We start from the raw sequence: 22,538 nt of genomic DNA on the forward strand, positions 1-22,538 counted from the left end.
TAAGTAAGTAAGTAAGTAAGTAAGTAAGTAAGTAAGTAAGTAAGTAAGTAAGTAAGTAAGTAAGTAAGTAAGTAAGTAAGTAAGTAAGTAAGTAAGTAAGTAAGTAAGTAAGTAAGTAAGTAAGTAAGTAAGTAAGTAAGTAAGTAAGTAAGTAAGTAAGTAAGTAAGTAAGTAAGTAAGTAAGTAAGTAAGTAAGTAAGTAAGTAAGTAAGTAAGTAAGTAAGTAAGTAAGTAAGTAAGTAAGTAAGTAAGTAAGTAAGTAAGTAAGTAAGTAAGTAAGTAAGTAAGTAAGTAAGTGAGTAAGTAAGTAAGTAAGTAAGTAAGTAAGTAAGTAAGTAAGTAAGTAAGTAAGTACACAGTTAAAAAAATGTTACAGCATACAGTATCGGACAATAAAAATGCACCAAAGCCGTTTTCCCATACAAACTAGTCAACTTTGGATTGCCATATCTCAGTTATGTCTCAACCGATTGTTTCTATTTTTCTGTGACGAACTACAAAACATTTCAATTTTCAAAAACTGTTGAATAAGTTCAGTGATAACTATTGATACAAAAGTTACAGATAGGTTGAATTTTGACAATAAAAATGCACCAAGACAAAACATTGTGTAGTCAAAAATGCTGAAGTCAAATCACTATGGTGTCTTCGGCAAATATGTTTCTTGTGTGATGACCAATAAATTTGCTGAAGACACCATGGCTATCTGACTTCAGCATTTTAGGCTACACAATTTTTTGTCTTGGTGCATTTTTATTGTCAAAATTCAACCTATCTGTAACTTTTGTATCAATGGTTATCACTGAACTTTTTCAATAGTTTTTGAAAATTGAAATGTTTTGTAGTTCGTCACAGAAAAATGGAAACAATCGGTTGAGACAAAACTGAGATACGGCAATCCAAAGTTGACTAGTTTGTATGGGAAAACGGCTTTGGTGCATTTTTATTGTCCGATACTGTACATATCACCTGTAACAAAAGGACCCCGTCATATCGCACACATTTTCCCATCTGTTTATACATTTACAGCTTGCTCTCAGTATGAAGCTTGTATTCAACATTCCCTACAAGAAAATCTTTGATGTAAAATTCAGTGAAATAAAATAGAAATTTATATGCAATTTTCTTTACGTTGGGTGTAATTTTCAGAAATTTTTGCTGTGTGATTAAGTAAATAAATAAGTAAGTAAGCAAATATGAGTGATTCAGTTACACAATAATTAACTTGACTAAACTCTAAGTCTCATTTGGAATCTGGGTTTTGAAAGAGCAAGCACATCATAAAAAACTATTGTCGGTCCATCAAACTTTCTATGGTGAATCCATTCTTTTGCACCAAGAAAAAAAAAAGATAATTAAAATAAAATTAGATCAACGAAGAATCCCATCCGAGGTTGACCCCTGCCAAGAAGCGTCAGCTCCAATATCCGCCTTAAGGTATAAACTAGAACGATGATTGCTAGGCAGGCACATGATTGTTTTCTTTCAGCACATTCGCAACAGTTGAAGACGGTGGTGGGAAGCAGGTTTATAGTGAAGTGATTTTTTTTTCGTTTATTGCTGTATAAAAATAAGATCTAAAATATATAAGATAGCGCCCGAGAGCATACTTTTGTTTCTTCTTGTTCTCATTTTGAGAATTCTTACATTTTTCGGATAATCTGAATGTTCGTGCCGTCATATACAGACATGTTATGAGATGAACCGAAAGGGGTTTATATTTAAATGAATTCTCCCATCGGTTTGATGACAAGTTCGTGGATCTGTAACAGTTAATCAGCAAGTTAATTGATTTATTTTTGGACCGGCTTCCGTTGCTGTGTAAATTTTGCGATACTCACTTGAACATTATCTGGCGTGGTTATGGCGTACAACACGGCGTCAGCTACATCCTCCGGTTTCAACTTTGGCATGTACTTTACGAGGTCGTTATCGCCGGCCGTATGATTGGCAACGATGTCACCTTCCACCAGACCGGGGCTGATGCTCTGAAATTGATGGATAATATTTAGTGAGATGGATAAATGAGTGGTGGCTTTCGAGGAACAGTGTTTCTCAATTGGTTGGCCACGGTTAAATTAGTGTATCGTACTGATGGAAAAAATTCTCGCATAATTTATGATCACTGCCTAATGGTGATTGGTAATCGATGTATTTTATTGGTATGTATGTATTTTATGGTTTCGGGGTTGAAAAACCATCTGGCAGTGCTTTAAATATGTACTTTAACTAATTTTGAGAACAGTTCAATGTTATCGCTTTTGAAAATCATGTTTTAATTATATAAAAAAAGTTCATGTATGCTTTATGTTTAAAATATATCCAATTTTAAATTGGAAAATATTCTTATAATAACAAAATGTATGAACAGGGCTCAACGAAGCCATTGACAAATACTGTACCCACAAATCCAGACACGTTAGCGAATTAGATCATCTTACCGACACTTTAACTTGCGTATCAAGATAGATTAGCTCTTGGCGGATGCACTCTGTGATTGCAGTGACAGCAAACTTGGATGCTGGATACATTCCATTCAGTGGTCGCGTTCCCGGCACTGCCTGGTGCACTTTGTGACCGAATATACTGTTCACATTGATTATGTGCCCGTGGACATCCCTTTGCTTCATCGATTTGACTGCTTCCCGAGTGCACAGGCACAACCCGATGATGTTCGTTTCCATGGTTGTGTACAAATCTTTGGAGTTGTTCTTCTCAGTCAGCAGGCACTTGGTGATCACTCCAGCGTTATTTACCAGCAGATCGACTCCACCATAGGTACCCTCAATCCATCCGAAGGCATGTTTGACGTCTTCCTCCACCGTGATATCACATTCAACGCAGTTCAGATTTCCGGCCACATCAAACAGGCTGGCTCGCAGTTTTTCCACCTTGTCCCGCCTTCGGGCCAGGGCACAGACAATCATTCCCGCTTTGACCAGTTCTTTTGCGATAGCCCCACCGATGGCACCGCTGGCTCCCGTTACAACGGCGACTTTGCCTTCCCATCGTTTCATTCTCTCGCCGATGTTCATGGTGTGGGACTGTAACGAAATGAGGCATTTCATTAGTGCCAAAATAATATTTAATGAGAAAATGACTAAGTAAAACAAAAGCGCCAGGTGAAAAGCAGAAATAACCAACGTTTATCACTAAAATATTGCTTTTAATCTACGCATAACTGTTCTACCTATATAAGAGTAATTCGCTTTAGGTAGAGTTCCGACCTGCGAACTAGGAAAATCATACCGTATGCGTGAAGAGTTGCTGGCGGAATATAAGAAATTAGATTTTAAGTTCCAAAAAATACTTCCTCTCCTTTTTATCTTCTTCTTGTTAACGTAACGAAACAGAGCATGCTTCTCAGCTTCGTGTTCTATGAGTATCACAACGACAGTTATTAGCTGAGAGCTTCCTCCGCCAATGACCATTTTGTATGTGTATATTGTGTGGCAGGCACCAAGACACTCTATGCCCAGGGAAGTAAAGAAATTTCCCTTTTCAAAAAGTTCCTGCGCCGACTGGGAATCAAACCCGTCACCTCCAGCATGGCCGTGTTAGTGCTGCGGTTCATACACAATTTTTGAAAAATTCCATTTAACCATCCTAAGATGTTAGTTTTTTGCACCACGATGGCGTAGTGCACGTACAGCGTGCCTGCCCGTGTTGGGGTCAATATGACGCAGACAGGCTCGCTGAACGTGCACTTCACTATCTTGGTGCACCTAGCCTAACATCTTATTGGATAGGGTCTAAAATGTGACATGTTGTGTACATAATATTCCATCGACCCTCTATCTTAAGACAGAGTGATTTACTTTGGCTATATGGAGCCCAATCATCAGCTATGTGAGACTTTATACAAGAGGGATTGGATTAAATATTCTTATCCATTATACCAAAAGTATTGTATTAGAAATATCGTGTTTTCATTTAAAAAAATCACTTTGCCCCCTCTTTTTCTCTTTCTTGCGTTCAACAAAATGAACAAGCGAGAAAAAAGAAAAGGCTGCCCCGAGCAGAGGAGAATATCAAATTCATAACAACTGAATCACATAGCCTGTTTATGTATCATAATTTGTTATTATTAACTTATCAAAGTATTATTTTTAATAACATGTTTTGTTGAGCAGTCTTATTTTGTTATGATCAAGTTAGTGAGATTCAAACACTAAATAATATTTCAATAATATACTTTGTTGTAGACCAAGTTTTGTTATTACTCTACTGTTGAAAATGTACAAATATGTGATGAACTATAACACAACAATAACAAGTTTTAAAATTCACTGCTAGATTCATTATTATTAAGTTGATATTGAATCTAACAAAACTTGTTATTAAATTGGTCTTCCAGAAGCATTTTTTTTTTTTTCTTCAGACTCTAGTTTAATTTAAAAACACTTCACTAATACTTTACTTTTGCAAAAGAAAATAAAAAAATGAATAACTCTTTTAAAGAAAAACTAGAAAGGACGAGCAAATTCCTTTTAATTCTACTACTGTGCTTATCTTCGGACAGATAGGCCTATTTCGTCTGTGACTTACAGACTTCTTCAGTGTCAAGTGCTCGACTTGACACTGAAGAAGTCTGTAAGTCACAGACGAAATAGGCCTATCTGTCCGAAGATAAGCACAGTAGTAGAATTAAAAGGAATTTGCTCGTCCTTTCTAGTTTTTCTTTAAAAGAGTTATTCATTTTTTTTTATTTTCTTTTGCAAAAGTAAAGTATTAGTGAAGTGTTTTTAAATTAAACTAGAGTCTGAAGTAACAAGTTCTACTAAAAGCTCTAAAGTAATAGTAAAGTAAAACATTTTTTTGTTATGATTTTTGTTATTTTGCCGCTTATGACAGACCAGTTTATAACATAATAAGATATGTTGATAACATAAAAAATACTGAATCCATTATACAGTTATTATGCCAAAATAATATATTTTATTATGCGGTTGATATTCTCTTCTTCTTTAAATCACATATTCTGTTTTTATATCTTGTTTTGTTATTTTTATTGATTGATTGAATTGTCTTTATTAAAGAGACTTTCAGCCCTTGGCTGGTTCGTCTCTCAGTTTTTATTTTTAACTTTTCAAGACATAACATGTTTTGTTTGACAATTTTATTTTGTTACGATCAAGCTATTGAAATACACCCATAAAATATATTTTAATATTTTTTTTTGTTATGGAACAAATTTAGTTATTATTATACTATTGAGAATGTACAAATATTTTTATTTGCAACTCGGCACTATAATACATACATTTATTTGTTCAACATCATTAAGATAAGACATAATCAACAATAGTACGCCACAATACTCGGTTTGTGGCTGCCGCTCTCCATCCTCGGTAGCGCCCAATGCTCGCCAAGTCACGCTCCACCTGGTCCGCCCATCGTGCTCTCTGCGCTCCACGCCTTCTTGTGCCAACCGGATCCGTTGCAAACACCAGCTTTGCAGGGTTGTTGTTCGCCAATCTTGCAACATGCCCTGTCCAACGTATCCTTCCGGCTTTGGCCACCTTCTGGATGCTGGGTTCGCCGTAAAGTGCAGCGAGCTCGTGGTTCATCCTTCTCCGCCACACACCGTTCTCCTGCACACCGCCGAAGATCGTTCTTAGCACGCGTCGCTCGAAAACTCCGAGTGCTTGTAGGTCCTCCTCGAGCATGGTCCATGTCTCGTGCCCGTAGAGAATCACCGGTCTTATTAGCGTTTTGTACATGGTGCATTTGGTGCGTGGGTGAATCTTTTTCGACCGCAGTTTCTTCTGGAGCCCGTAGTAGGCCCGACTTCCGCTGATGATGCGCCTCCGAATTTCTCGGCTCACGTTGTTGTCAGCCGTCAGTAAGGATCCGAGGTAGACGAATTTCTCCACCACCTCGAAAGTATCCCCGTCTATCGTAACATTACTACCCAGACGGATCCGGTCGTTTTCGGTTCCACCTACCAGCATGTACTTTGTTTTTGAGGCATTCACCACCAGTCCGACCTTTGCTGCTTCGCGTTTCAGGCGGGTGTACAGTTCTGCCACCGTTCCAAATGTTCTAGCGATAATGTCCATGTCGTCCGCGAAGCACACAAATTGACCGGATTTTGTGAAAATCGTTCCCCGGCTGTTGAGCCCGGCTCGTCGCATCACACCTTCCAGCGCGATGTTGAAGAGTAGACATGAGAGTCCGTCACCTTGTCGCAGTCCCCGGCGAGATACGAATGAACTGGATAGTTCACCCGAAACCCTTACGCAGTTTTGCACACCGTCCATCGTTGCTTTAATCAGTCTAGTCAGCTTCCCAGGAAAGCCGTTTTCGTCCATGATTCTCCATAGCTCTGCGCAGGTCGATACTATCGTATGCCGCTTTGAAGTCGATGAACAGGTGGTGTGTTGGGACCTGGTATTCACGGGATTTCTGGAGGATTTGCCGTACGGTAAAGATCTGGTCCGTTGTCGACCGGCCGTCGATGAAGCCGGCTTGATAACTTCCCACGAACTCATTTGTTTTAGGTGACAGACGACGGAAGATGATCTGGGATAGCACTTTGTAGGCAGCATTCAAAATAGTGATCGCCCTGAAGTTCTCACATTCCAAATGGTCGCCTTTCTTGTGAATGGGGCAGATTACCCCTTCCTTCCACTCCTCCGGTAGCTGTTCGGTTTCCCAGATCCTGACTATCAGCCGATGCAGACAGGTGGCCAACTTTTCTGGGCCCATCTTGATGAGTTCAGCTGCGATACCATAGCTGCTTTGTTGGTTTTGAGCTGGTGAATGGCATCCTTAACTTCCCTCAGCGTGGGAGTTGGTTCATTTCCGTCCTCCGCTGCACTGGCGTCGTCGTTCCTTCCGTTGCCGTGAGCTCCCGTGCCTACGTTCTCCACGCCGTTCAGGTGCTGATCGAAGTGCTGCTTCCACCTTTCGATCACCTCACGTCCGTTCGTCAAGAGGCCTCCGTCTTTATCCCTGCATATTTCGGCTCGCGGCACGAAGCCGTTGCGGGATGCGTTGAGCTTCTGATAGAACTTCGGTGTTTCTTGGGAACGGCACAGCAGTTCCATTTCTTCACACTCCGCTTCTTTCAGGCGGCGCTTTTTTTCCCGAAAGAGGCGGGTCTGCTGTTTCCGCTTCTGTTTATAACGTTCCACGTTCTGTCGAGTCCCTTGCTGCAGCATTACCGCCCTCGCTGCGTTCTTCTCCTCCAAAACCGTTCTGCACTCTTCGTCGAACCATTCGTTCCGTCGATTCCGTTCCACGTACCCGATGGTGCTCTCGGCTGCGTCGTTGATGGCTGCTGTCACTGTACTCCAGCAGTCCTCTAGAGGGGCCTCATCGATCTCGCCCTCGTCTGGCAACGCGGCTTCGAGATTCTGCGCGTATGCTGAGGCGACATCCGGTTGCTTCAGTCGCTCTAGGTTGTACCATGGCGGTCGCCGGGACCGTACATTGCTGATGACGGAGAGTTTTGGGCGCAGTTTGACCATCACCAGATAGTGGTCGGAGTCGATGTTGGTGCCACGATAGGTCCTGACGTCGATAATGTCGGAGAAGTGCCGTCCGTCAATCAGAACGTGGTCGATTTGAGATTCCGTTTGCTGAGGTGATCTCCAGGTGTAACGATAAGGGAGGCTGTGTTGGAAAAAGGTGCTACGTATGGCCATATTTTTGGAGGCGGCGAAATCAATGAGTCGTAGGCCGTTTTCGTTCGTTTGCTGGTGGGCGCTGAACTTACCAATCGTCGGTCTGAATTCCTCCTCCTGGCCTACCTGAGCGTTCAAATCTCCTATGATGATCTTGACGTCGTGGCTTGGGCAGCGATCGTACTCGCGTTCGAGCTGCGCGTAAAATGCGTCCTTGTCATCATCAGTACTTCCGGAGTGTGGGCTGTGCACGTTTATTATGCTGAAGTTGAAGAATCGGCCCTTGATCCTCAACCTGCACATTCTTTCGTCGATCGGCCACCAACCGATCACGCGCCTCTGCATATCACCCATCACGATGAAAGCTGTTCCCAGCTCGCGTGTGTTGCCGCAGCTCTGGTAAATGGTATGATTACCTCTAAACGTTCGCACCATGTATCCTGTCCAACACACCTCCTGCAGCGCTACGATGCCGAACCCGCGGTCCTTCAGTAGATCGGCGAGTATGCGGGTGCTCCCAATGAAGTTGAGAGATCGGCAGTTCCACGCAAGGGCGTAGCCAGAGGGGGGCAGAGGGGGGCCGTGGCCCCCCCCTGGCCGACAGATTATTTTTTTAATTCAAGCAGACTCAAAGATTGTCAATAATTCAAGTGTTCCACAAAAAATAGTTAAAAAAAACTATTCTCTAGACTATTCTAATAATTGAGGTTTTTATCCACAATTATCCAACCTTTTTTTTTTCTTGAGAATCACAGGAAATTTCGCCAAGTATTTCTCCAAGAGATCTACTTCAATCTTATCATAGAATTTAACCAAATAACAAGTTTGGATGAATGGTCAAATTTTGTGATGTTTATTCATGGAACACAAAAACAGCATGGCAAGTTTCCGGTAGGGAAAAACAAGGACTTTGTAGAACTAGAGTGCAGTTATATGCTATTGCTACACGAATTTTCACTTGTTTCCCCCCACGCTTCCTTCAGTTTTTTACAAATACTTCTGCAAGGATATATCGATCAATTCCTTCAGGAATTTTCCATAGCTTCCTTCAGTGATTCTAGCATGGATTGCTCCAGAGAGTTTTCCAAGAATTCCTGTATGGGTTTCACCAGGCATTCCTCCGGGAATTTCTCCTGGGATATCTTTAGAAGTTCCTTCAGTGATTGTTCCAGTGCTTTTTTCGATAATTCATCCAGAAATTTCCAGGAGTTCCTTAAATCATTGTACAAAACATTCTCCATTTAAAAATTCCAACAATAATTCGTCCAAAAAATATTGCAGACATGGATGCCTTCATTTTTTCCTACAGAAATTCTTCCAGGAATATGTTAAGAAAGCTTTCCTGGGATTTCCTAAGGAATTCATCATGGGATTGCTCCCGGATTCCTCCAGATTTTCCTTCAAGCATTCCTCCAAGTATTCGACCGGGAACATCTTCTGTGTTTATTTCAGAAACAACTCCAGGAATTATTTTAAAAAATCATCCAAGGGTTCCCCCAGGAACACTTTTTAGAATTCCTTCAGAAGATCTCCAAAAAATAATCCAATACTTCCTCCAGAAACTATTTAGGAATTCCCCAGGATTTCTCCTGGGGTTTCTTCAGGAACTGCTACAGGGATTCCCCAAGGCGTTCTTCCACGAACTCTTATTAGTATTCCTTCAGGATTTCTCCAAGGATTCCATCTGCAATTTCTTCAGAAATTTTTACTGCGAATTCTCCATGAATTTCTTCAGAGATTCCTCTAAGAATTATTGGGAATTGAAATGCGTATAGATATTTCTCCAGAAATTCCTCCAGGAGTTTATAGAGATTCCTCCAGGAGTATTTCTAGAGAATTCTCCGTTAAACTCTACGGGTATTCTTCTAGGATATCCCCTAGGATCTTTTCTAGGAATTGATTCAGTAATTCCTCCAGGAACTGCTTAGGGATTCCCTTAGTAATTACTCTTGAAATTTCTTCCGGGTTTCCTTCTGGAGTTTCTATCGAAACTCTTCTAAAGATTCCTCCCGAATTTGTTCAAGAACTCCATCTGCGATTTCTTGAGGAATTTTTTCTGATATTCCTATACGAATTCCCTAAGAGATTTATCCAAAAATTTCTTCAGGAATTCCTCTAGGAATTACTCCAGGAAATCCTTCAGGGATTCCTTCAGAAATTCTTCCAGGATTTTTTCTAGGAATCCTTCTGGATTTTTTCCAGAAATTCCGCCAAGAAATCTTTCAGTATTCCCTCCAGGAATTGCTACAGGCATTCCTCCAGGATTTGCACAAAAATCTCCTACAGGAACTTTTCTAGTGATTTTTCCAGGGATTTCTTCAGAAATTCCTCCGGGAATTTCTCAGGCGATTTTTTCAGAAATTTCTCCCAGGGCTCCTCTAGAGATTCCCCCAGAAAATCATCCACAAATTGTTGAAGGAATTATTACAGAGATTCCTCCTAGAATTCCTTCAAGGATTCCGCCAGCAATTCCCAAAGGATAACCTCCAGCAATTCCTCCAGGATTTTGTTTAGGAATTTCTCTAAGAACTATTCCAGGAAATTCTCCAGGAATTACCCCAAGAATTTCCTCAGGAATACCTCCAGCAATTTCTCTAGGAATTGATCCAGGAATTCTGGACACCCTTCAGAACTTATGTCAACAATTTCTCCAGGAATTTTTTCCAGAAATTCTTCTGGAAATTTTTTCAGACATTCTTCCAGTAAATTCTCCAGGAATACCCTCAAGAATTTTTCAGGGATTTCTCCAGGAAATCCTCCGAAGATTCCTCCAGGAAATCCCTCAGAAGTTCCTCTGAACATTATTTTTGGAAATCCTCTAGGGATTTCTTCATACATTCTTCCAGAAAATTCCTGGAGGAATACCATCAGCATTTTTTCAGGGATTCCCCCAGGAATTTCTTTACAAACTGCTTCTGGAGGATTTATCCAAGAATTCCTCCAGAAATTCCGCTAGAAATTCCTCCGGGGTTTTCTCAAGGGATTTTTTCAGAAATAGAAAAATAATAGAATAAAAATAGAAATTCCCCAGAATTCCTCTAGAAATTCATCCAGTAATTCTTCCAAAAATTCTTCTAGAGATTCCTCCTGAAATTCCCAAAGGAATACCTCTAGGAATTTCTCCAGGAACTTATCTAGGAATAACCCCAGGAATTTCTACATGAATTCCCCCAGGAATTTCTCCAGGAATTTCTCCAGGAATTGCTCCTGGACATCTTGCAGAAAATATGTCAACAATTCCTCTAGGTATTTCTCCGGGAATTTCTCATGAGATTCCATCAGGAATTTTTTAAGGGATTCCTCCAGAGATTTCTCCATGGAATCTCTTCAGGAAATTCTTTGAAGATTCCTCCAGAAAATCCTGCAGAAGTTTCTCCAAAGATTCTTCCAGGAAATCCACTAAGGATTCTGCAGAAATTCTTCAAGAATATTCTCCAGGAATACCTTCAAGAATTTTTCAGGGATTCCTCCAGGAATTAATCAAGGAACACCGTCATAAATTAGGGATTGCTTCAGAAATTCTTCCAGGGTTTTTTCTAGGAATACCTTCTGGAATTTTTCCAAAAATTCCACCAAGAAATCTTCCAGTTTTCCCTCCAGGAATCGCTACAGATGTTTCTCTAGGAATTCCGCTGAAACTCGTCCAGGAACTTTTTCAGGGATTTTCAGAGATTTCTTCAGAGATGTCTCTTGAAATCCCTCCGTGAATTTCTCAGGGGATTTTTGTCAGAAATTTCCCCCAGAAATTCATTCAGAAGTTGTTGAAGGAATTCCTCCAGAGATTCCCTCACGGATTCCACCAGCAATTCCCAAAGAAGAACCTCCAGCAATTCCTCCAAGATTTTATCCAGGAATATCTCCAAGAACTATTCCAGGAAATTCTTCAGGAGTTACCCCAAGAATTTCATCAGGAATTCCTCCAGAAATTTCTTTAGGAATTGTCCAGGAATTGCTCCTGGACATCCTTCAGAAATTATGTCAACAATTTCTCCAGGAATTTTTCCAGAAATTCTTCTGGAGATTTTCTCAGAAATTCTTCCAGAAAATTCTCCAGGAATACCCTCAGGAATATTTCAGGGATTCCTCCAGGAAATTTTCCAGAGGATTCAGCCTGGAAATCCTCTAGGGATTTCTTCGTAAAATCTTTCAGGAAATTCCTGGAGGAATACCATCAGTAATTTTTCGGGGATTCCCCCAGGGACTTCTTCACAAACTGCTTCTAGGATTCCCCAGAGATTCCTTCAAGCATTCTTTCAAGGATTTATCCAAGAATTCCTCCAGAAATTCCGCTGGAAATTTCTCCAGCATTTCAGAAACAGAAAAATAATAGAATAGAAATAGAATTTACCCAGAATTTCTCTAGAAATTCATCCAGTAACTCTTCCGAGAATTTCTCTTAGAAATTCCTCCAGAAATTCACAAAAAAATACCTCTAGTAATTCCTCCAGGATTTTATCCAGGAATTTCTCCAGGAATAACCCCAGTAATTTCATCAGGAATTGCTCCTGGACATCTTTCAGAAATTATGTCAGCAATTCCTCTAGGTATTTCTCCAGGAATTTCTCCCGAGATTTTATCAGGAATTGCTTCCTGATTCCTCCAGATATTCCTCGAGGGGATTTCTCTCCTAAAGGGATTCCTCTAGAGATTTCTCCATGAAAAATCTCCTCAGGAAATTCTTTGAAGATTCCTTCAGAAAATCCTCCAGAAGTTTCTCCAAAGATTCTTCCAGGAAATCCTCTAGAGATTTCTTCAGAAATTCTTCAAGAATATTCTCCAGGAATTTTTGCAGGAATTGTTCAGGGATTCTTCCAGATATTCCTCCAGGGATTTTTTCACAAATTCCTTCAAGGAAACCCCCTGGGATTCCTTCAGAAATTCCTTCGAGAATTTCTCCAGGAACTCCACTTGCAATTCCACTAGAAATTCCTCCAGGAATCTCTCAAGGAGTTCTTTCAAAAATAGAAAAATAACAGAAATAGAAACAGAAATCTCTCGAAATTCTTCTGGAGATTCCTCTAGATATTCATCCAGTAATTCTTTCAAGAATTCCTCTAGAGATTCCTCCAGAAATTTCCACAGGAATACCAATAGGAACTCCTCCATTTATTCCTCCGGGATGTTTTCTAGGAATTTCCCCAGGAAATTTCTTCCGGAATACCTCCAGGAAATACCCCAGGAATTTCTTCCGGAATATTCCTGGCATCCTTCAGGAATTATGCCAGCAATTCGTCCAGGAATTTCTCCTGGAAATCCTCTTGGGATACTTTGAGGAAATTTTCAGGGATTCCTCCAGATATTCCTCCTGAGATTCCTCCAGCAATTACTACAGGGATTTCTCCACGAATTTTTCGAGGGGTATTTCCAGAGATTCCACCAGGGAATCCTCCAGAAATTCCTCCAAGGGTTCTTTCAGGAAATCCTCCTAGAATTTCTTAAGGGATTTTTTTTTTCAGAAATTTCTCCAGCAATTCCTCCCAGAGTTCCTCTGGAGATTTCATCAGGAATTTCTCCCAGAATTCTCCTAGGGATTCCAAGAAGTCACCCAAAAAATTTCCCAAGGAAATTCTCCAGGAATTACGCCGGGAATTTGCTCAGAAGTTTCTATAGGCATTCCTCCAAGGATTCCTTCACAAATTTCTCTAAGATTTCATATATGAATTTTTAAAGACATTTCTTATGAAATTTTACTAGGGATTCCGTCCAGAATTCCTCCAGGAATTTCTCCAGAATTTCTTCCAGGGAATCCTCCAGAAATTTATCTAAGATTTCCTCATGAGATCTCTTCAGAAATTTCACTAGGTATCCCTTCCATGATTTATCCAGGAATTCGTACAGATTTATTTTTTGAATTTTTTACAGGAGTTCCTTCTGGAATTCAAAAATTCAAAAAAATCTGGAGGAATTTCTCCAGCAAATAGTATTGGAAGATAAATGGAAGCATACAGGAACCAGGAAATTCTAGGTTTATCCTCAAAAGAGTTGGTAATTTCCAAAAGAGTTCAGCTATTATTTCTGGTGAATTTTTTGTAGACATTGACAAAAAAATCAGAGCAAAATATTGCACGAGTAAATAAAATTTCTTAATCTTCCAGAAATTGGCCATCGCTACCAGCACCACGCTGATTTGTGTAGATCAGGCGAGTTGTTGTTAACGTATTGTACAAAATACAACAGGGTTAAGGGCTAAATAAAACTTTTAGAATATAATGTATATTCAATTTCATCGTGTTGCGTTTAGTTATAAAAGCTAGTAGGTACATTTTTACTAAGGGTGCTTGCCCCCCCCCTGACCGAAAAGCTGGCTACGCCCTTGGTTCCACGTACCGAGTTTCCAATCGCAAGTCCTTTTTGTTCGCTGGGGTCGTTGCCGTTGGTGTCGGTTCGTATTATTCTGTTGCTGATTTTCCGTTACAATGGTTTTTTACGGCTGGCTCGTAGGGCCTGACACCAACCCCCTACTTTCCGGAGTACCATAGTGCACAGTTGAGCTTAGAGTCCTTCCCTGGCACTCGGACGTAGATCAGCCGCCCCTAACATGGGGATCAGACGCTGTTGTGAGCCGCTCCTCCTGGAGAACAGACGCTCAGGTTTACCGAAGCAAACCCCCCCCCCCTTCCCTGTCAGCCTACGACCAAAGTTCCCACCGGGGTTGGTTACCCGATCTTCCCTAAGGTTGCTCGTAGTTTCCGGCCGGTACCGCGTGGAGGTAGGGATAGGAGTTGCTGGGCAGAGGCTAGTGGATCACAATGGGATCTGAATTGCGCAGCATACCCAGCCTTTACCGTGCCTATAATATTCTACTTTATACTTGCCATTTCGGTGATCTAAAGGCCTACTTCTCCACACGATAGCAAACAATTGCATTATGATTCATAATGCGAATCTTTCCGGTTGCATTATGAATCATAATGTAATTGTTTGATTGAGAACCTCAGTCTGACCTCAGTTTCCACGACTTGAAGGAACCAATCATAATGTACAACTCGTGCTGTAAAAATCATCATTTTGCAACTCGTTACATAAATAACTATTAAACAGTAAGTAGCACGACAATAACAAGTTTTGAAATTGATTTTATTGATTGATGAATTGATTGAAATTGATTTTATATAATAACTAGCAAGGATTATTGATACACGCTAAGACCGCTCAGCACTAAAGTGCATTATTTCCAGACTTCACCAACACTTACACAATCACAAAATCAGCTCCAGCATCCGCAAAATCGTGAAATTGGCAAAAAAATGTACGGCAATCTAGCTAGGTTTACTAGTGATCTTGGTAAACAAAAAAAATATCGAATTTTTGCATCTAGAAGAGTATACAAGCTGTTTTTTAGAATGTGTAAGACCAAGCCCACTCATGGGCTCAATCAAGCGTTTTAACGTTAAGTAGAGCTCCGAACAAAGAAGCGAACCGCACCGTTCGCTGCTAAGTAGGGCTCGAAAGCGAAAAGTTTACGTACGGTTCGTAGCAGGGCTTAGAATATAGAGACACCCAAAGTACGGTCTCTATCCGAAGGCTCGTGCGCTCTCTCGCGTTTAGCTCTCTGGGTAGAGTAAAGAGGAGACGAAAAAACATGAGTATGGATTTGTTGCCAGGTATATAGTTTCTAGAGAATGATTTTCTTGTTTTGTATAGGTAGCAATTTATTTTAGTTTGCATCAAATATGTGAAATTTTCAACCAATCAATATCATAGTAGATCGTTACACGAATAACACAACAAATTGCTTGACATAGAATTGTGATAGAGTGACAATACAAACGCAGAAAAATAATAGGTTTAAATTGACAAGCTTTGCTTAAGTATGTTATGAATAAAGTTTTCGCTTCTTCGCCAATTTTAGGATCATGCATATCGAAAATGTATTGATTTTCTCTTCAAAATAGTTACGATTGCTCATAATCGCACCTTTAGTTTTTGATTCGGCCGATCGTTTCGAAACTAATATTTGAAGAAATGTATAGTGATTCAGTGAGTTTTGCTGTTTTAACACGTACATGTTTGAGCCGGGTTTTCTACGCAGCAAGTAAATCTTAGTTTCGCACATTTAGAAAAATGTCCAAAATAATAACTCGCGAAGTTCGTTCCGACAAGTTTCAAAATTATCGTCATCCGACGCAGATTCCGGTGAGAAGATGTGCGTATTTTCTAACCCGAAAAGAAACTATTGGACGGTAATAAGTGACCACAAGGTTTTCTTTCTTCACTTTCTGGGCTGAGATCCTCCGCTTTGAAAGAGCTGTGCCTCGCGTTTCGTTTTGTCGTGTATATTTCAAAAAGGCAAACGAGTTTTGGTTTGATTGCTGTTTTTGAAAATGGTGGTCGTCAGTGGGTGGTTTATTAAACAAAAATTTAAAAATATAAATTAAATAAACGAGACATTAGGAAGAAAGTGTGCGAAATGGGTAACTTCACCGTCCACGCATCCTTCCTCCCCTGTAAATTCGAGAAGTGCCTTGCCGAAATAAAATATTCTGTACTCCAAGTATTTCGAAGAATCATCTTTGCGCGTAAATACAACGCAGTAGACCAGGCCGCTTTGATGCATGTGTCATATCTCTGATATGCCGCAAGCATCAGTATTGACAAGAAAAGTAACACGATTGCTTTCCAGGGTGATTCCGCGTATGTATGAGATTAGATAAGAGTAGTTACGATTTTTCAAAGATGCATTGACTGTACCTAACTCAACTCAGATATCATAGAAACACTACAGTTATTTCTTTTTGTAAAAACTAAATCATACCGATAAAAATCTTAAAAAATGTAGTCGAGCTGCCAAGTTTCACCAATTAAAATAGGCACTGCCATATTGTAGGTTCCTCGTTATAGAAAAGCAAGGCGTTGGATGTTAAAATACAACAATTGTTGTATGAAGTGCCAAAAAGGAGAGTGGGCTCATTATGTACTTTGACAAATACGCAGTCTACTTCAAGCGCATAGAATCTGCTTCCAACAAAATATTCATATACCAGCATCCAAAAGATCGCAATGTATGTTAAGATTTGCGAGTGATTCTTTGTAACTAAAAGGTTGTGACTGAGTATAGAATTAGCTGATGTTAAAATACACGTTAATGAAAAAAGGTTGCGCAAACTTATCGCAGACTGTTAGAAGACAGCTTCTACTATGACCAAGATTCAAGAATCTTGACCTACGCGAAGTTGTAAAGGAGACAACTACGTTATAAATGTGTTGGAAATGCAAGGGATGTAATTATTCAATAAACCTAATTATTAAAAAAGATGCTCATAATCTCAAATTCAGATAAATTTCTTGCGAGAAAGGCAACATGAATATTGAAGAGATGGATATTATTTTAGATAAAAATTCAACCTACATGTCATGCAGTAAGCAACAAACATATAATTTAAAAAAAGATTGCTTGAATTCTGGGATTAAATACAATCATAAATTATTGAGAAAATGATATCTTTAAACGCACCAAAACTGGTACAAATCTCCAAGGGAATTATTTATTTGAATTCAATTTTTACTAACAGTTTTCAGTCTTATCCAAAACCCCATCTTTCATAATATGAGCACAAATTATTATACTGAATAAGATTTGCAATAACCCCATAGAAATACACAAAATATTGCGATGATTTACAGAAGTGCAAAAAACCAATGGTACGGAGAGAATAGAGACCACCGGTGCGCAAAGGCGACCGATCATTATTTTACTCACATGAAAACGAACGACCGGTGCGAAAATGGGTGGATAACGAAATTAAAAATCGTTAACGACGTGCTGTTGCGTGTGTAGTATTAAGCCCACGGGTGGGCTTGGTCTAACTGTTACACATTTTAGTGTGGTCTGGGAATTATGCACTTATGAGTAGGCCTTACACATTTTAGGTGCTGAGCGGTTTTAGCGTGTATGTTTGTTTAGTTATTTATATAGGGTCTCATGCCATGGTCCACTGCATGGACTTATGCTGGCCTGCTTACTATCACAGAAAATTTGACGTTCGAGCGGTGCTGACACCTCTCAAGCGTCAAATTTCGTGTGAGAGTAAGCAGGCCAGTATAAATTCGTGCAGTGATCCATTTGGCCAGGTGTACTTAATTTGATCAATTGATGCTGTAACTAGGTCAATTTCAAACCAATTGATTCAAATTTCTGTAAGGGTTAGATAATCAATAACTTTAAAATAACAACATTTGTTATTGAAATATTTTCCTAATTCATTGTTATTATGGTGTTATCGAAACTAACAAAACATGTTATTAAATTGGTCTTCCAGTAACATTTTTTTGTTATGATTTTTGTTATTTTTCCGCTTATGACAGCCAAGTTTTAGATATGCTGTTTGCTGCATGTAAACATTGCATTTGTACCTGCCAGCACGGATTCTATCCTAATAGATCTGTAGTGACGAATCTTGTCAACTTCGCATCACACTGTATACGGTCGACGGAAGATGGTCATCAAACTGATGCGATATATACTGATTTTAAATCTGCGTTCAATCGAGTGGACCACAGTATACTGTTGAAGCGACTAGAGCTTCTTGGGATGTCTTTAGACTATATTTCTTGGTTGAGATCGTATTTGTCGAGCCTGAAATTTTGTGTGGTGATTGGCTCGGAAAATTCAACTATATTTAGGTACTAATTTATCTGGCGTACCACAAGGAAGCAATCTCGGGCCGCTGCTGTTTTCACTTTTTATCAATGATCTGTCTCGTCTGTTACCTCCTGGAAGCAAGCTTTTCTTTGCCGACGATTTAAAACTCTATATGACCATCAGAAGTTTAAATGATTGTCAAAGGCTACCGCAATTAGTCAACATCTTTGCTAACTAGAGCTCTATCAACATGCTTATTTTGAGCATTGAGAAGAGCAATGTGATATCTTTTCATCGAAAACTCAAGCCGATGATCTACGGTTACACCATAGATAATTTGATATTAGAGCGCGTTAATCACGTACGCGATTTGGGTGTTATATTGGACCCAGGCTTCACCTTTCGGATCCACTTTGAAGATGTGATTTCGTAAGCGAATCGACAACTGGGGTTCATTTTTTAAATCTGTGACGAGTTTAAGGATCCGGTGTGCCTACGTTCACTGTATTGCACCCTTGTGAGATCATTGCTGGAGTCTAATGTTGTCGTTTGGTGCCCATATCAGACAATTAGGATAAACAGAATTGAGGCAGTTCAAAGAAAATTTGTAAGACGTGCTCCTCGTTCCTTGCCTTGGTGTGTTCCTGTAAACTTGCCACCGTACGAGCAGCGGTGCCGCCTTCTTGGTATTGATACCCTGGCCAGCCAAAGGTTTGCTCAACAAGCCGGATTTGCTGCGAAAATTCTGCTGGGAGAAATCGATTCACCTGAGATTTTATCGCGACTGAACATCTACGCACCCGAACGGACTCTACGACAGCGTAACTTCCTGACGACCGAAGGCAGCAACACAGTTTATGGCCAACATAGTCCGATTAGCGCCGTAACAACTGCATTCAATGAAGTATTCGATTTGTTCGACTTCGAATGTCTGCTCAGGCATTCCAGAGAAAGGTTCAGCAGCGAAGGCATCGTGTGCTGTGATAGCATTATTCGACATTGGATGCAGCGAATTTGAATACAGGCGAGAATCTGTCCAAATATGTTAACGTAAAAAGCTTATCTACATGCATGTTTTTTTTTTTATTTTCAGTAACTGCTTAAGTGACCTGTTGTTTGTAATGTTTTAATGGTTTAAAATTGTTTATATTGTAATGTAGATCCTTGTAAGTCAATCTCAGTAATGTTTGTCGAAAAGATGCGGGGTTTTTACGCCTTTGGAGACATCACTTTTCATGGCCAACTCCAAGAGGCTTTTCCCCACCACCTTCATTAAGACACAAGTCAAATGAAGCGAATAAAGAATAAATGAATAATAAATAATAAAGAAAGTTTATAACATCATTTGTTATGTTAATCACATAAAAATAACTGATTTTATTACTCAGTTATTTTGGCAAAATAGCGCATTTTATTATGCTGTTGTTATTCCCTTCTGCTCGGGGCGCAAGCAAGGGTCCCGCCAGACCCATTGTCACCCCCATCGACGGTATCATTCAAACCATGTCGCAAAACAGATCTCTGGTAACATGCAGCCGGTCGGAGATCGGCAATTGAGAAACGGTTCAATGATTTTTGCGGAATTGAATTTACAAAGCATAAAATGATTTTTGATATAACATAAAATAACTTTTGACTAGTACCCAACAAACATTTTCGCTGTACAAGAGTGGAACAAACTACTCTTAAGCAAACTTCAGCTTGAGAAACTGTTATTCAGCTAGTTCTGTTACTTGGGTAGGGCTATAATATGCTGATTAACTAAGTAATTATTCCACATTAGATTCACGAAACAACGATAAAAAAAACTATTGAACAGTAGAACGGTTCACAAGAACTAATTCTTTCTAAAGAACTGTTCAATTGAGATTAAAAGAACTGTTTTGTCTATTTCTAATCAGATCACTTTGCGGTATTCGACAAACTTGTATCCAAGTTTTCCCAAACTAACTTCAAGCTCGTTGAGCTCTCTCTTTTTTTTTTCTTCCCCTGTTGGGGAAACTAGGCACCAGCGTCCAATAAGCTGAGCTTTTGTGGCACTTTTGACACCGTTTTGATATTCGCATCTAGCCAGCTAATTACCATGTGCCAAGTAATCAAGTGCCATGACGCGTCGTCTCCCAGTCAGGTGCAATAGAATTTATAAACTCCAAGACCTTCCCAGGTTCTGACGACCAGATCTCACTAGGCTGCAAGCAACCACTATTAAGAAATCTTTGCCTGCGCGTATACAAAGCACCACAACTGCAAAGCAGATGATCCAAGGTTTCACGTTCCGTATTACAGAAACGACTGATATCACTCTGAATCTGGCCAATATTTTTCAAGTGGTACCTGCTCGGACAGTGTCCAGTTACTAGGCTAGTGTATGTACATAGAGCTCTCTTGTTGAACTCTAAGAACTTTTGGGTTTTATAAGTACCGTCGATGGGGGTGACAATGGGTCTGGAGGGTGAGATTGGGTCAAAACGGAGAAACGTAAAATTTGAAATAACTCATCAACTATCGCTAATTTATATTGAAAACTTTATATTATTTCAAAGAGGAGATGTTTTTAAACGTCATGATGCAGAATAAGATAATTAGCAATAATCATTTTTTGTTAAATTTGTGGCTAAACTTATGTGATGAAACTACTAGTAAATCACTCTGAAAAAAATTCTCCTTCGCAATGTTCCACACAAGCACCTAACCATAAATTTTCTTATAAGGAGTTAGCTGTAGGTATTACCTGGTTGATGCAACGAAAAAAGTGGGCTGTAAATGCACTTTTTATTTAAAAATTCAATATTTTTGACCCTATGTCTAAATATTTAGAATGGGGGTGAGATTGGGTCAAGCAAGTTAACGAGTGCACATAACCTTAACTAAAAATTCAACTTGTTATCCAGTCCCCATTTGAATTTAATGTGGTGCCATGTTTACCGTATCTTCATAAAAGCACGCTTTTTTTCGAAAATATGTCGAAGAAGTGTCAAGCGAGTGTGTTCATACGTTTAGTGCCTAAAATCATTTATAAAAATACACCCATGCGTTTGGACAGCTCCTCTAATCATCATCTAGCCTTTAGTGTACTGCATATTTGTTTAAATATTATTGTGAGAGATGGTCCTATAATGTGAAATGTTGTGTAACATAATATTTGAACGACCCTCTATCTTGAAAGGCCAATGATCATGTACATAAGAGTTTATAACGGAGGGTTTGGTTAAACATTTCTTATGCAGTATACTAGAAATATCATGTTTTATTTTCAATCAATCTTTCAATGCGTTCCTCCCTCATTGTAATCTTTCCCCCTCCTCTCTTGGAGGTTGAAACTTTAAATGAGGAAGATTTTGGTGGCTAAAAATGGCGATACAACATACAAACGTTATTTTATCAAATTTCAACATTTTTTTCGGTTGTATTAGCCCTTTTAGGTGGATTTATCATCTTTTAAAATTACCTAAGTTTTTATTCGTCATGGTTACATTGTATTTTAAATAGATTTACTGGATATGATCAATAAAAATAACTTATATTCTTAAATAGGCGACTTCAAATACTTTGACCCATTCTCACCCCCTCTAAGGGGTGAGATTGGGTCAATTTTCAATCATTTGTAGATTAGTAAGTAATTGATATAATGTGATACTTTCTTGCAAAACTATCATTACCACATAGAAGAGTATACATACCAAATTAAAAGTTATTCCGACTTCAATTGCATTAGTTATTTAATAAACAATCTTTGAGTATCCTTTTTTGACCCATTCTCACCCCCAACGACGGTATTTGCTGTTATACATCGTTTTGACTGATTACAATTTTTGGCATCCATCCAAGTTGGATAACACCCTAGCTCAAAAAATAATCTAAAGATTTAGATAATATTACACGGTCAATCGTTTGTTTATACAACAGCATAGTTTGTTGAGTCCACCACTACAGGTAACGGTGTTTACTCATGAATCACAGTTGGTTGAGTTATGCATATACAAACATTTTTGAATGGTTTGCCATCATAGATGACGACGTATTTCCGTGAGCATGTTCAATACGCAAAAAACAAATTACATCGATCACTCCCCACTTCTAAGGTTAATCCAGGTCATGGAACTTACTATGGGGTCTCCAGTTAGCCTAGTGGTTAAGGCTATGGATCACCAATCCGGAGACAGCGGGTTTAATTCCCGTTCCAGTCGGGAAAATTTTTTCGACTCCCTGGGCATAGGGTATCATTGTACTTGCCTCACAATACAAATTCATGTAATGGCAGGCAAACAAAGCCCTTCAATTAATAATTGTGGAAGTGCTCTCAAAGAACACTAAGTTGAAGTGAG

General features: G+C 39.4%; 1 protein-coding gene across 2 annotated transcripts in view; it reads right to left on the reverse strand.

The window, feature by feature from the left end:
• Positions 1–1,519: 1,519 nt before the first annotated feature.
• The window catches only part of LOC109397784 (farnesol dehydrogenase-like), a 46,376-nt gene continuing 25,357 nt past the window's right edge, over positions 1,520–22,538 (reverse strand). For both annotated transcript variants that reach the window (XM_062859271.1, XM_062859270.1), the window contains exons 2-4: positions 2,442–3,044; positions 1,842–1,988; positions 1,520–1,763 (exon numbers count right to left, since the gene is read on the reverse strand). In XM_062859271.1, the coding sequence (XP_062715255.1) occupies positions 1,722–1,763; positions 1,842–1,988; positions 2,442–3,035 (783 nt within the window). In that variant the 5' untranslated portion in view covers positions 3,036–3,044 and the 3' untranslated portion in view covers positions 1,520–1,721. The remainder of the gene's footprint in view (positions 1,764–1,841; positions 1,989–2,441; positions 3,045–22,538) is intronic.

This window comes from Aedes albopictus, chromosome 3 (assembly GCF_035046485.1).
Source record: "Aedes albopictus strain Foshan chromosome 3, AalbF5, whole genome shotgun sequence".
Taxonomy (NCBI): domain Eukaryota; kingdom Metazoa; phylum Arthropoda; class Insecta; order Diptera; family Culicidae; genus Aedes; species Aedes albopictus.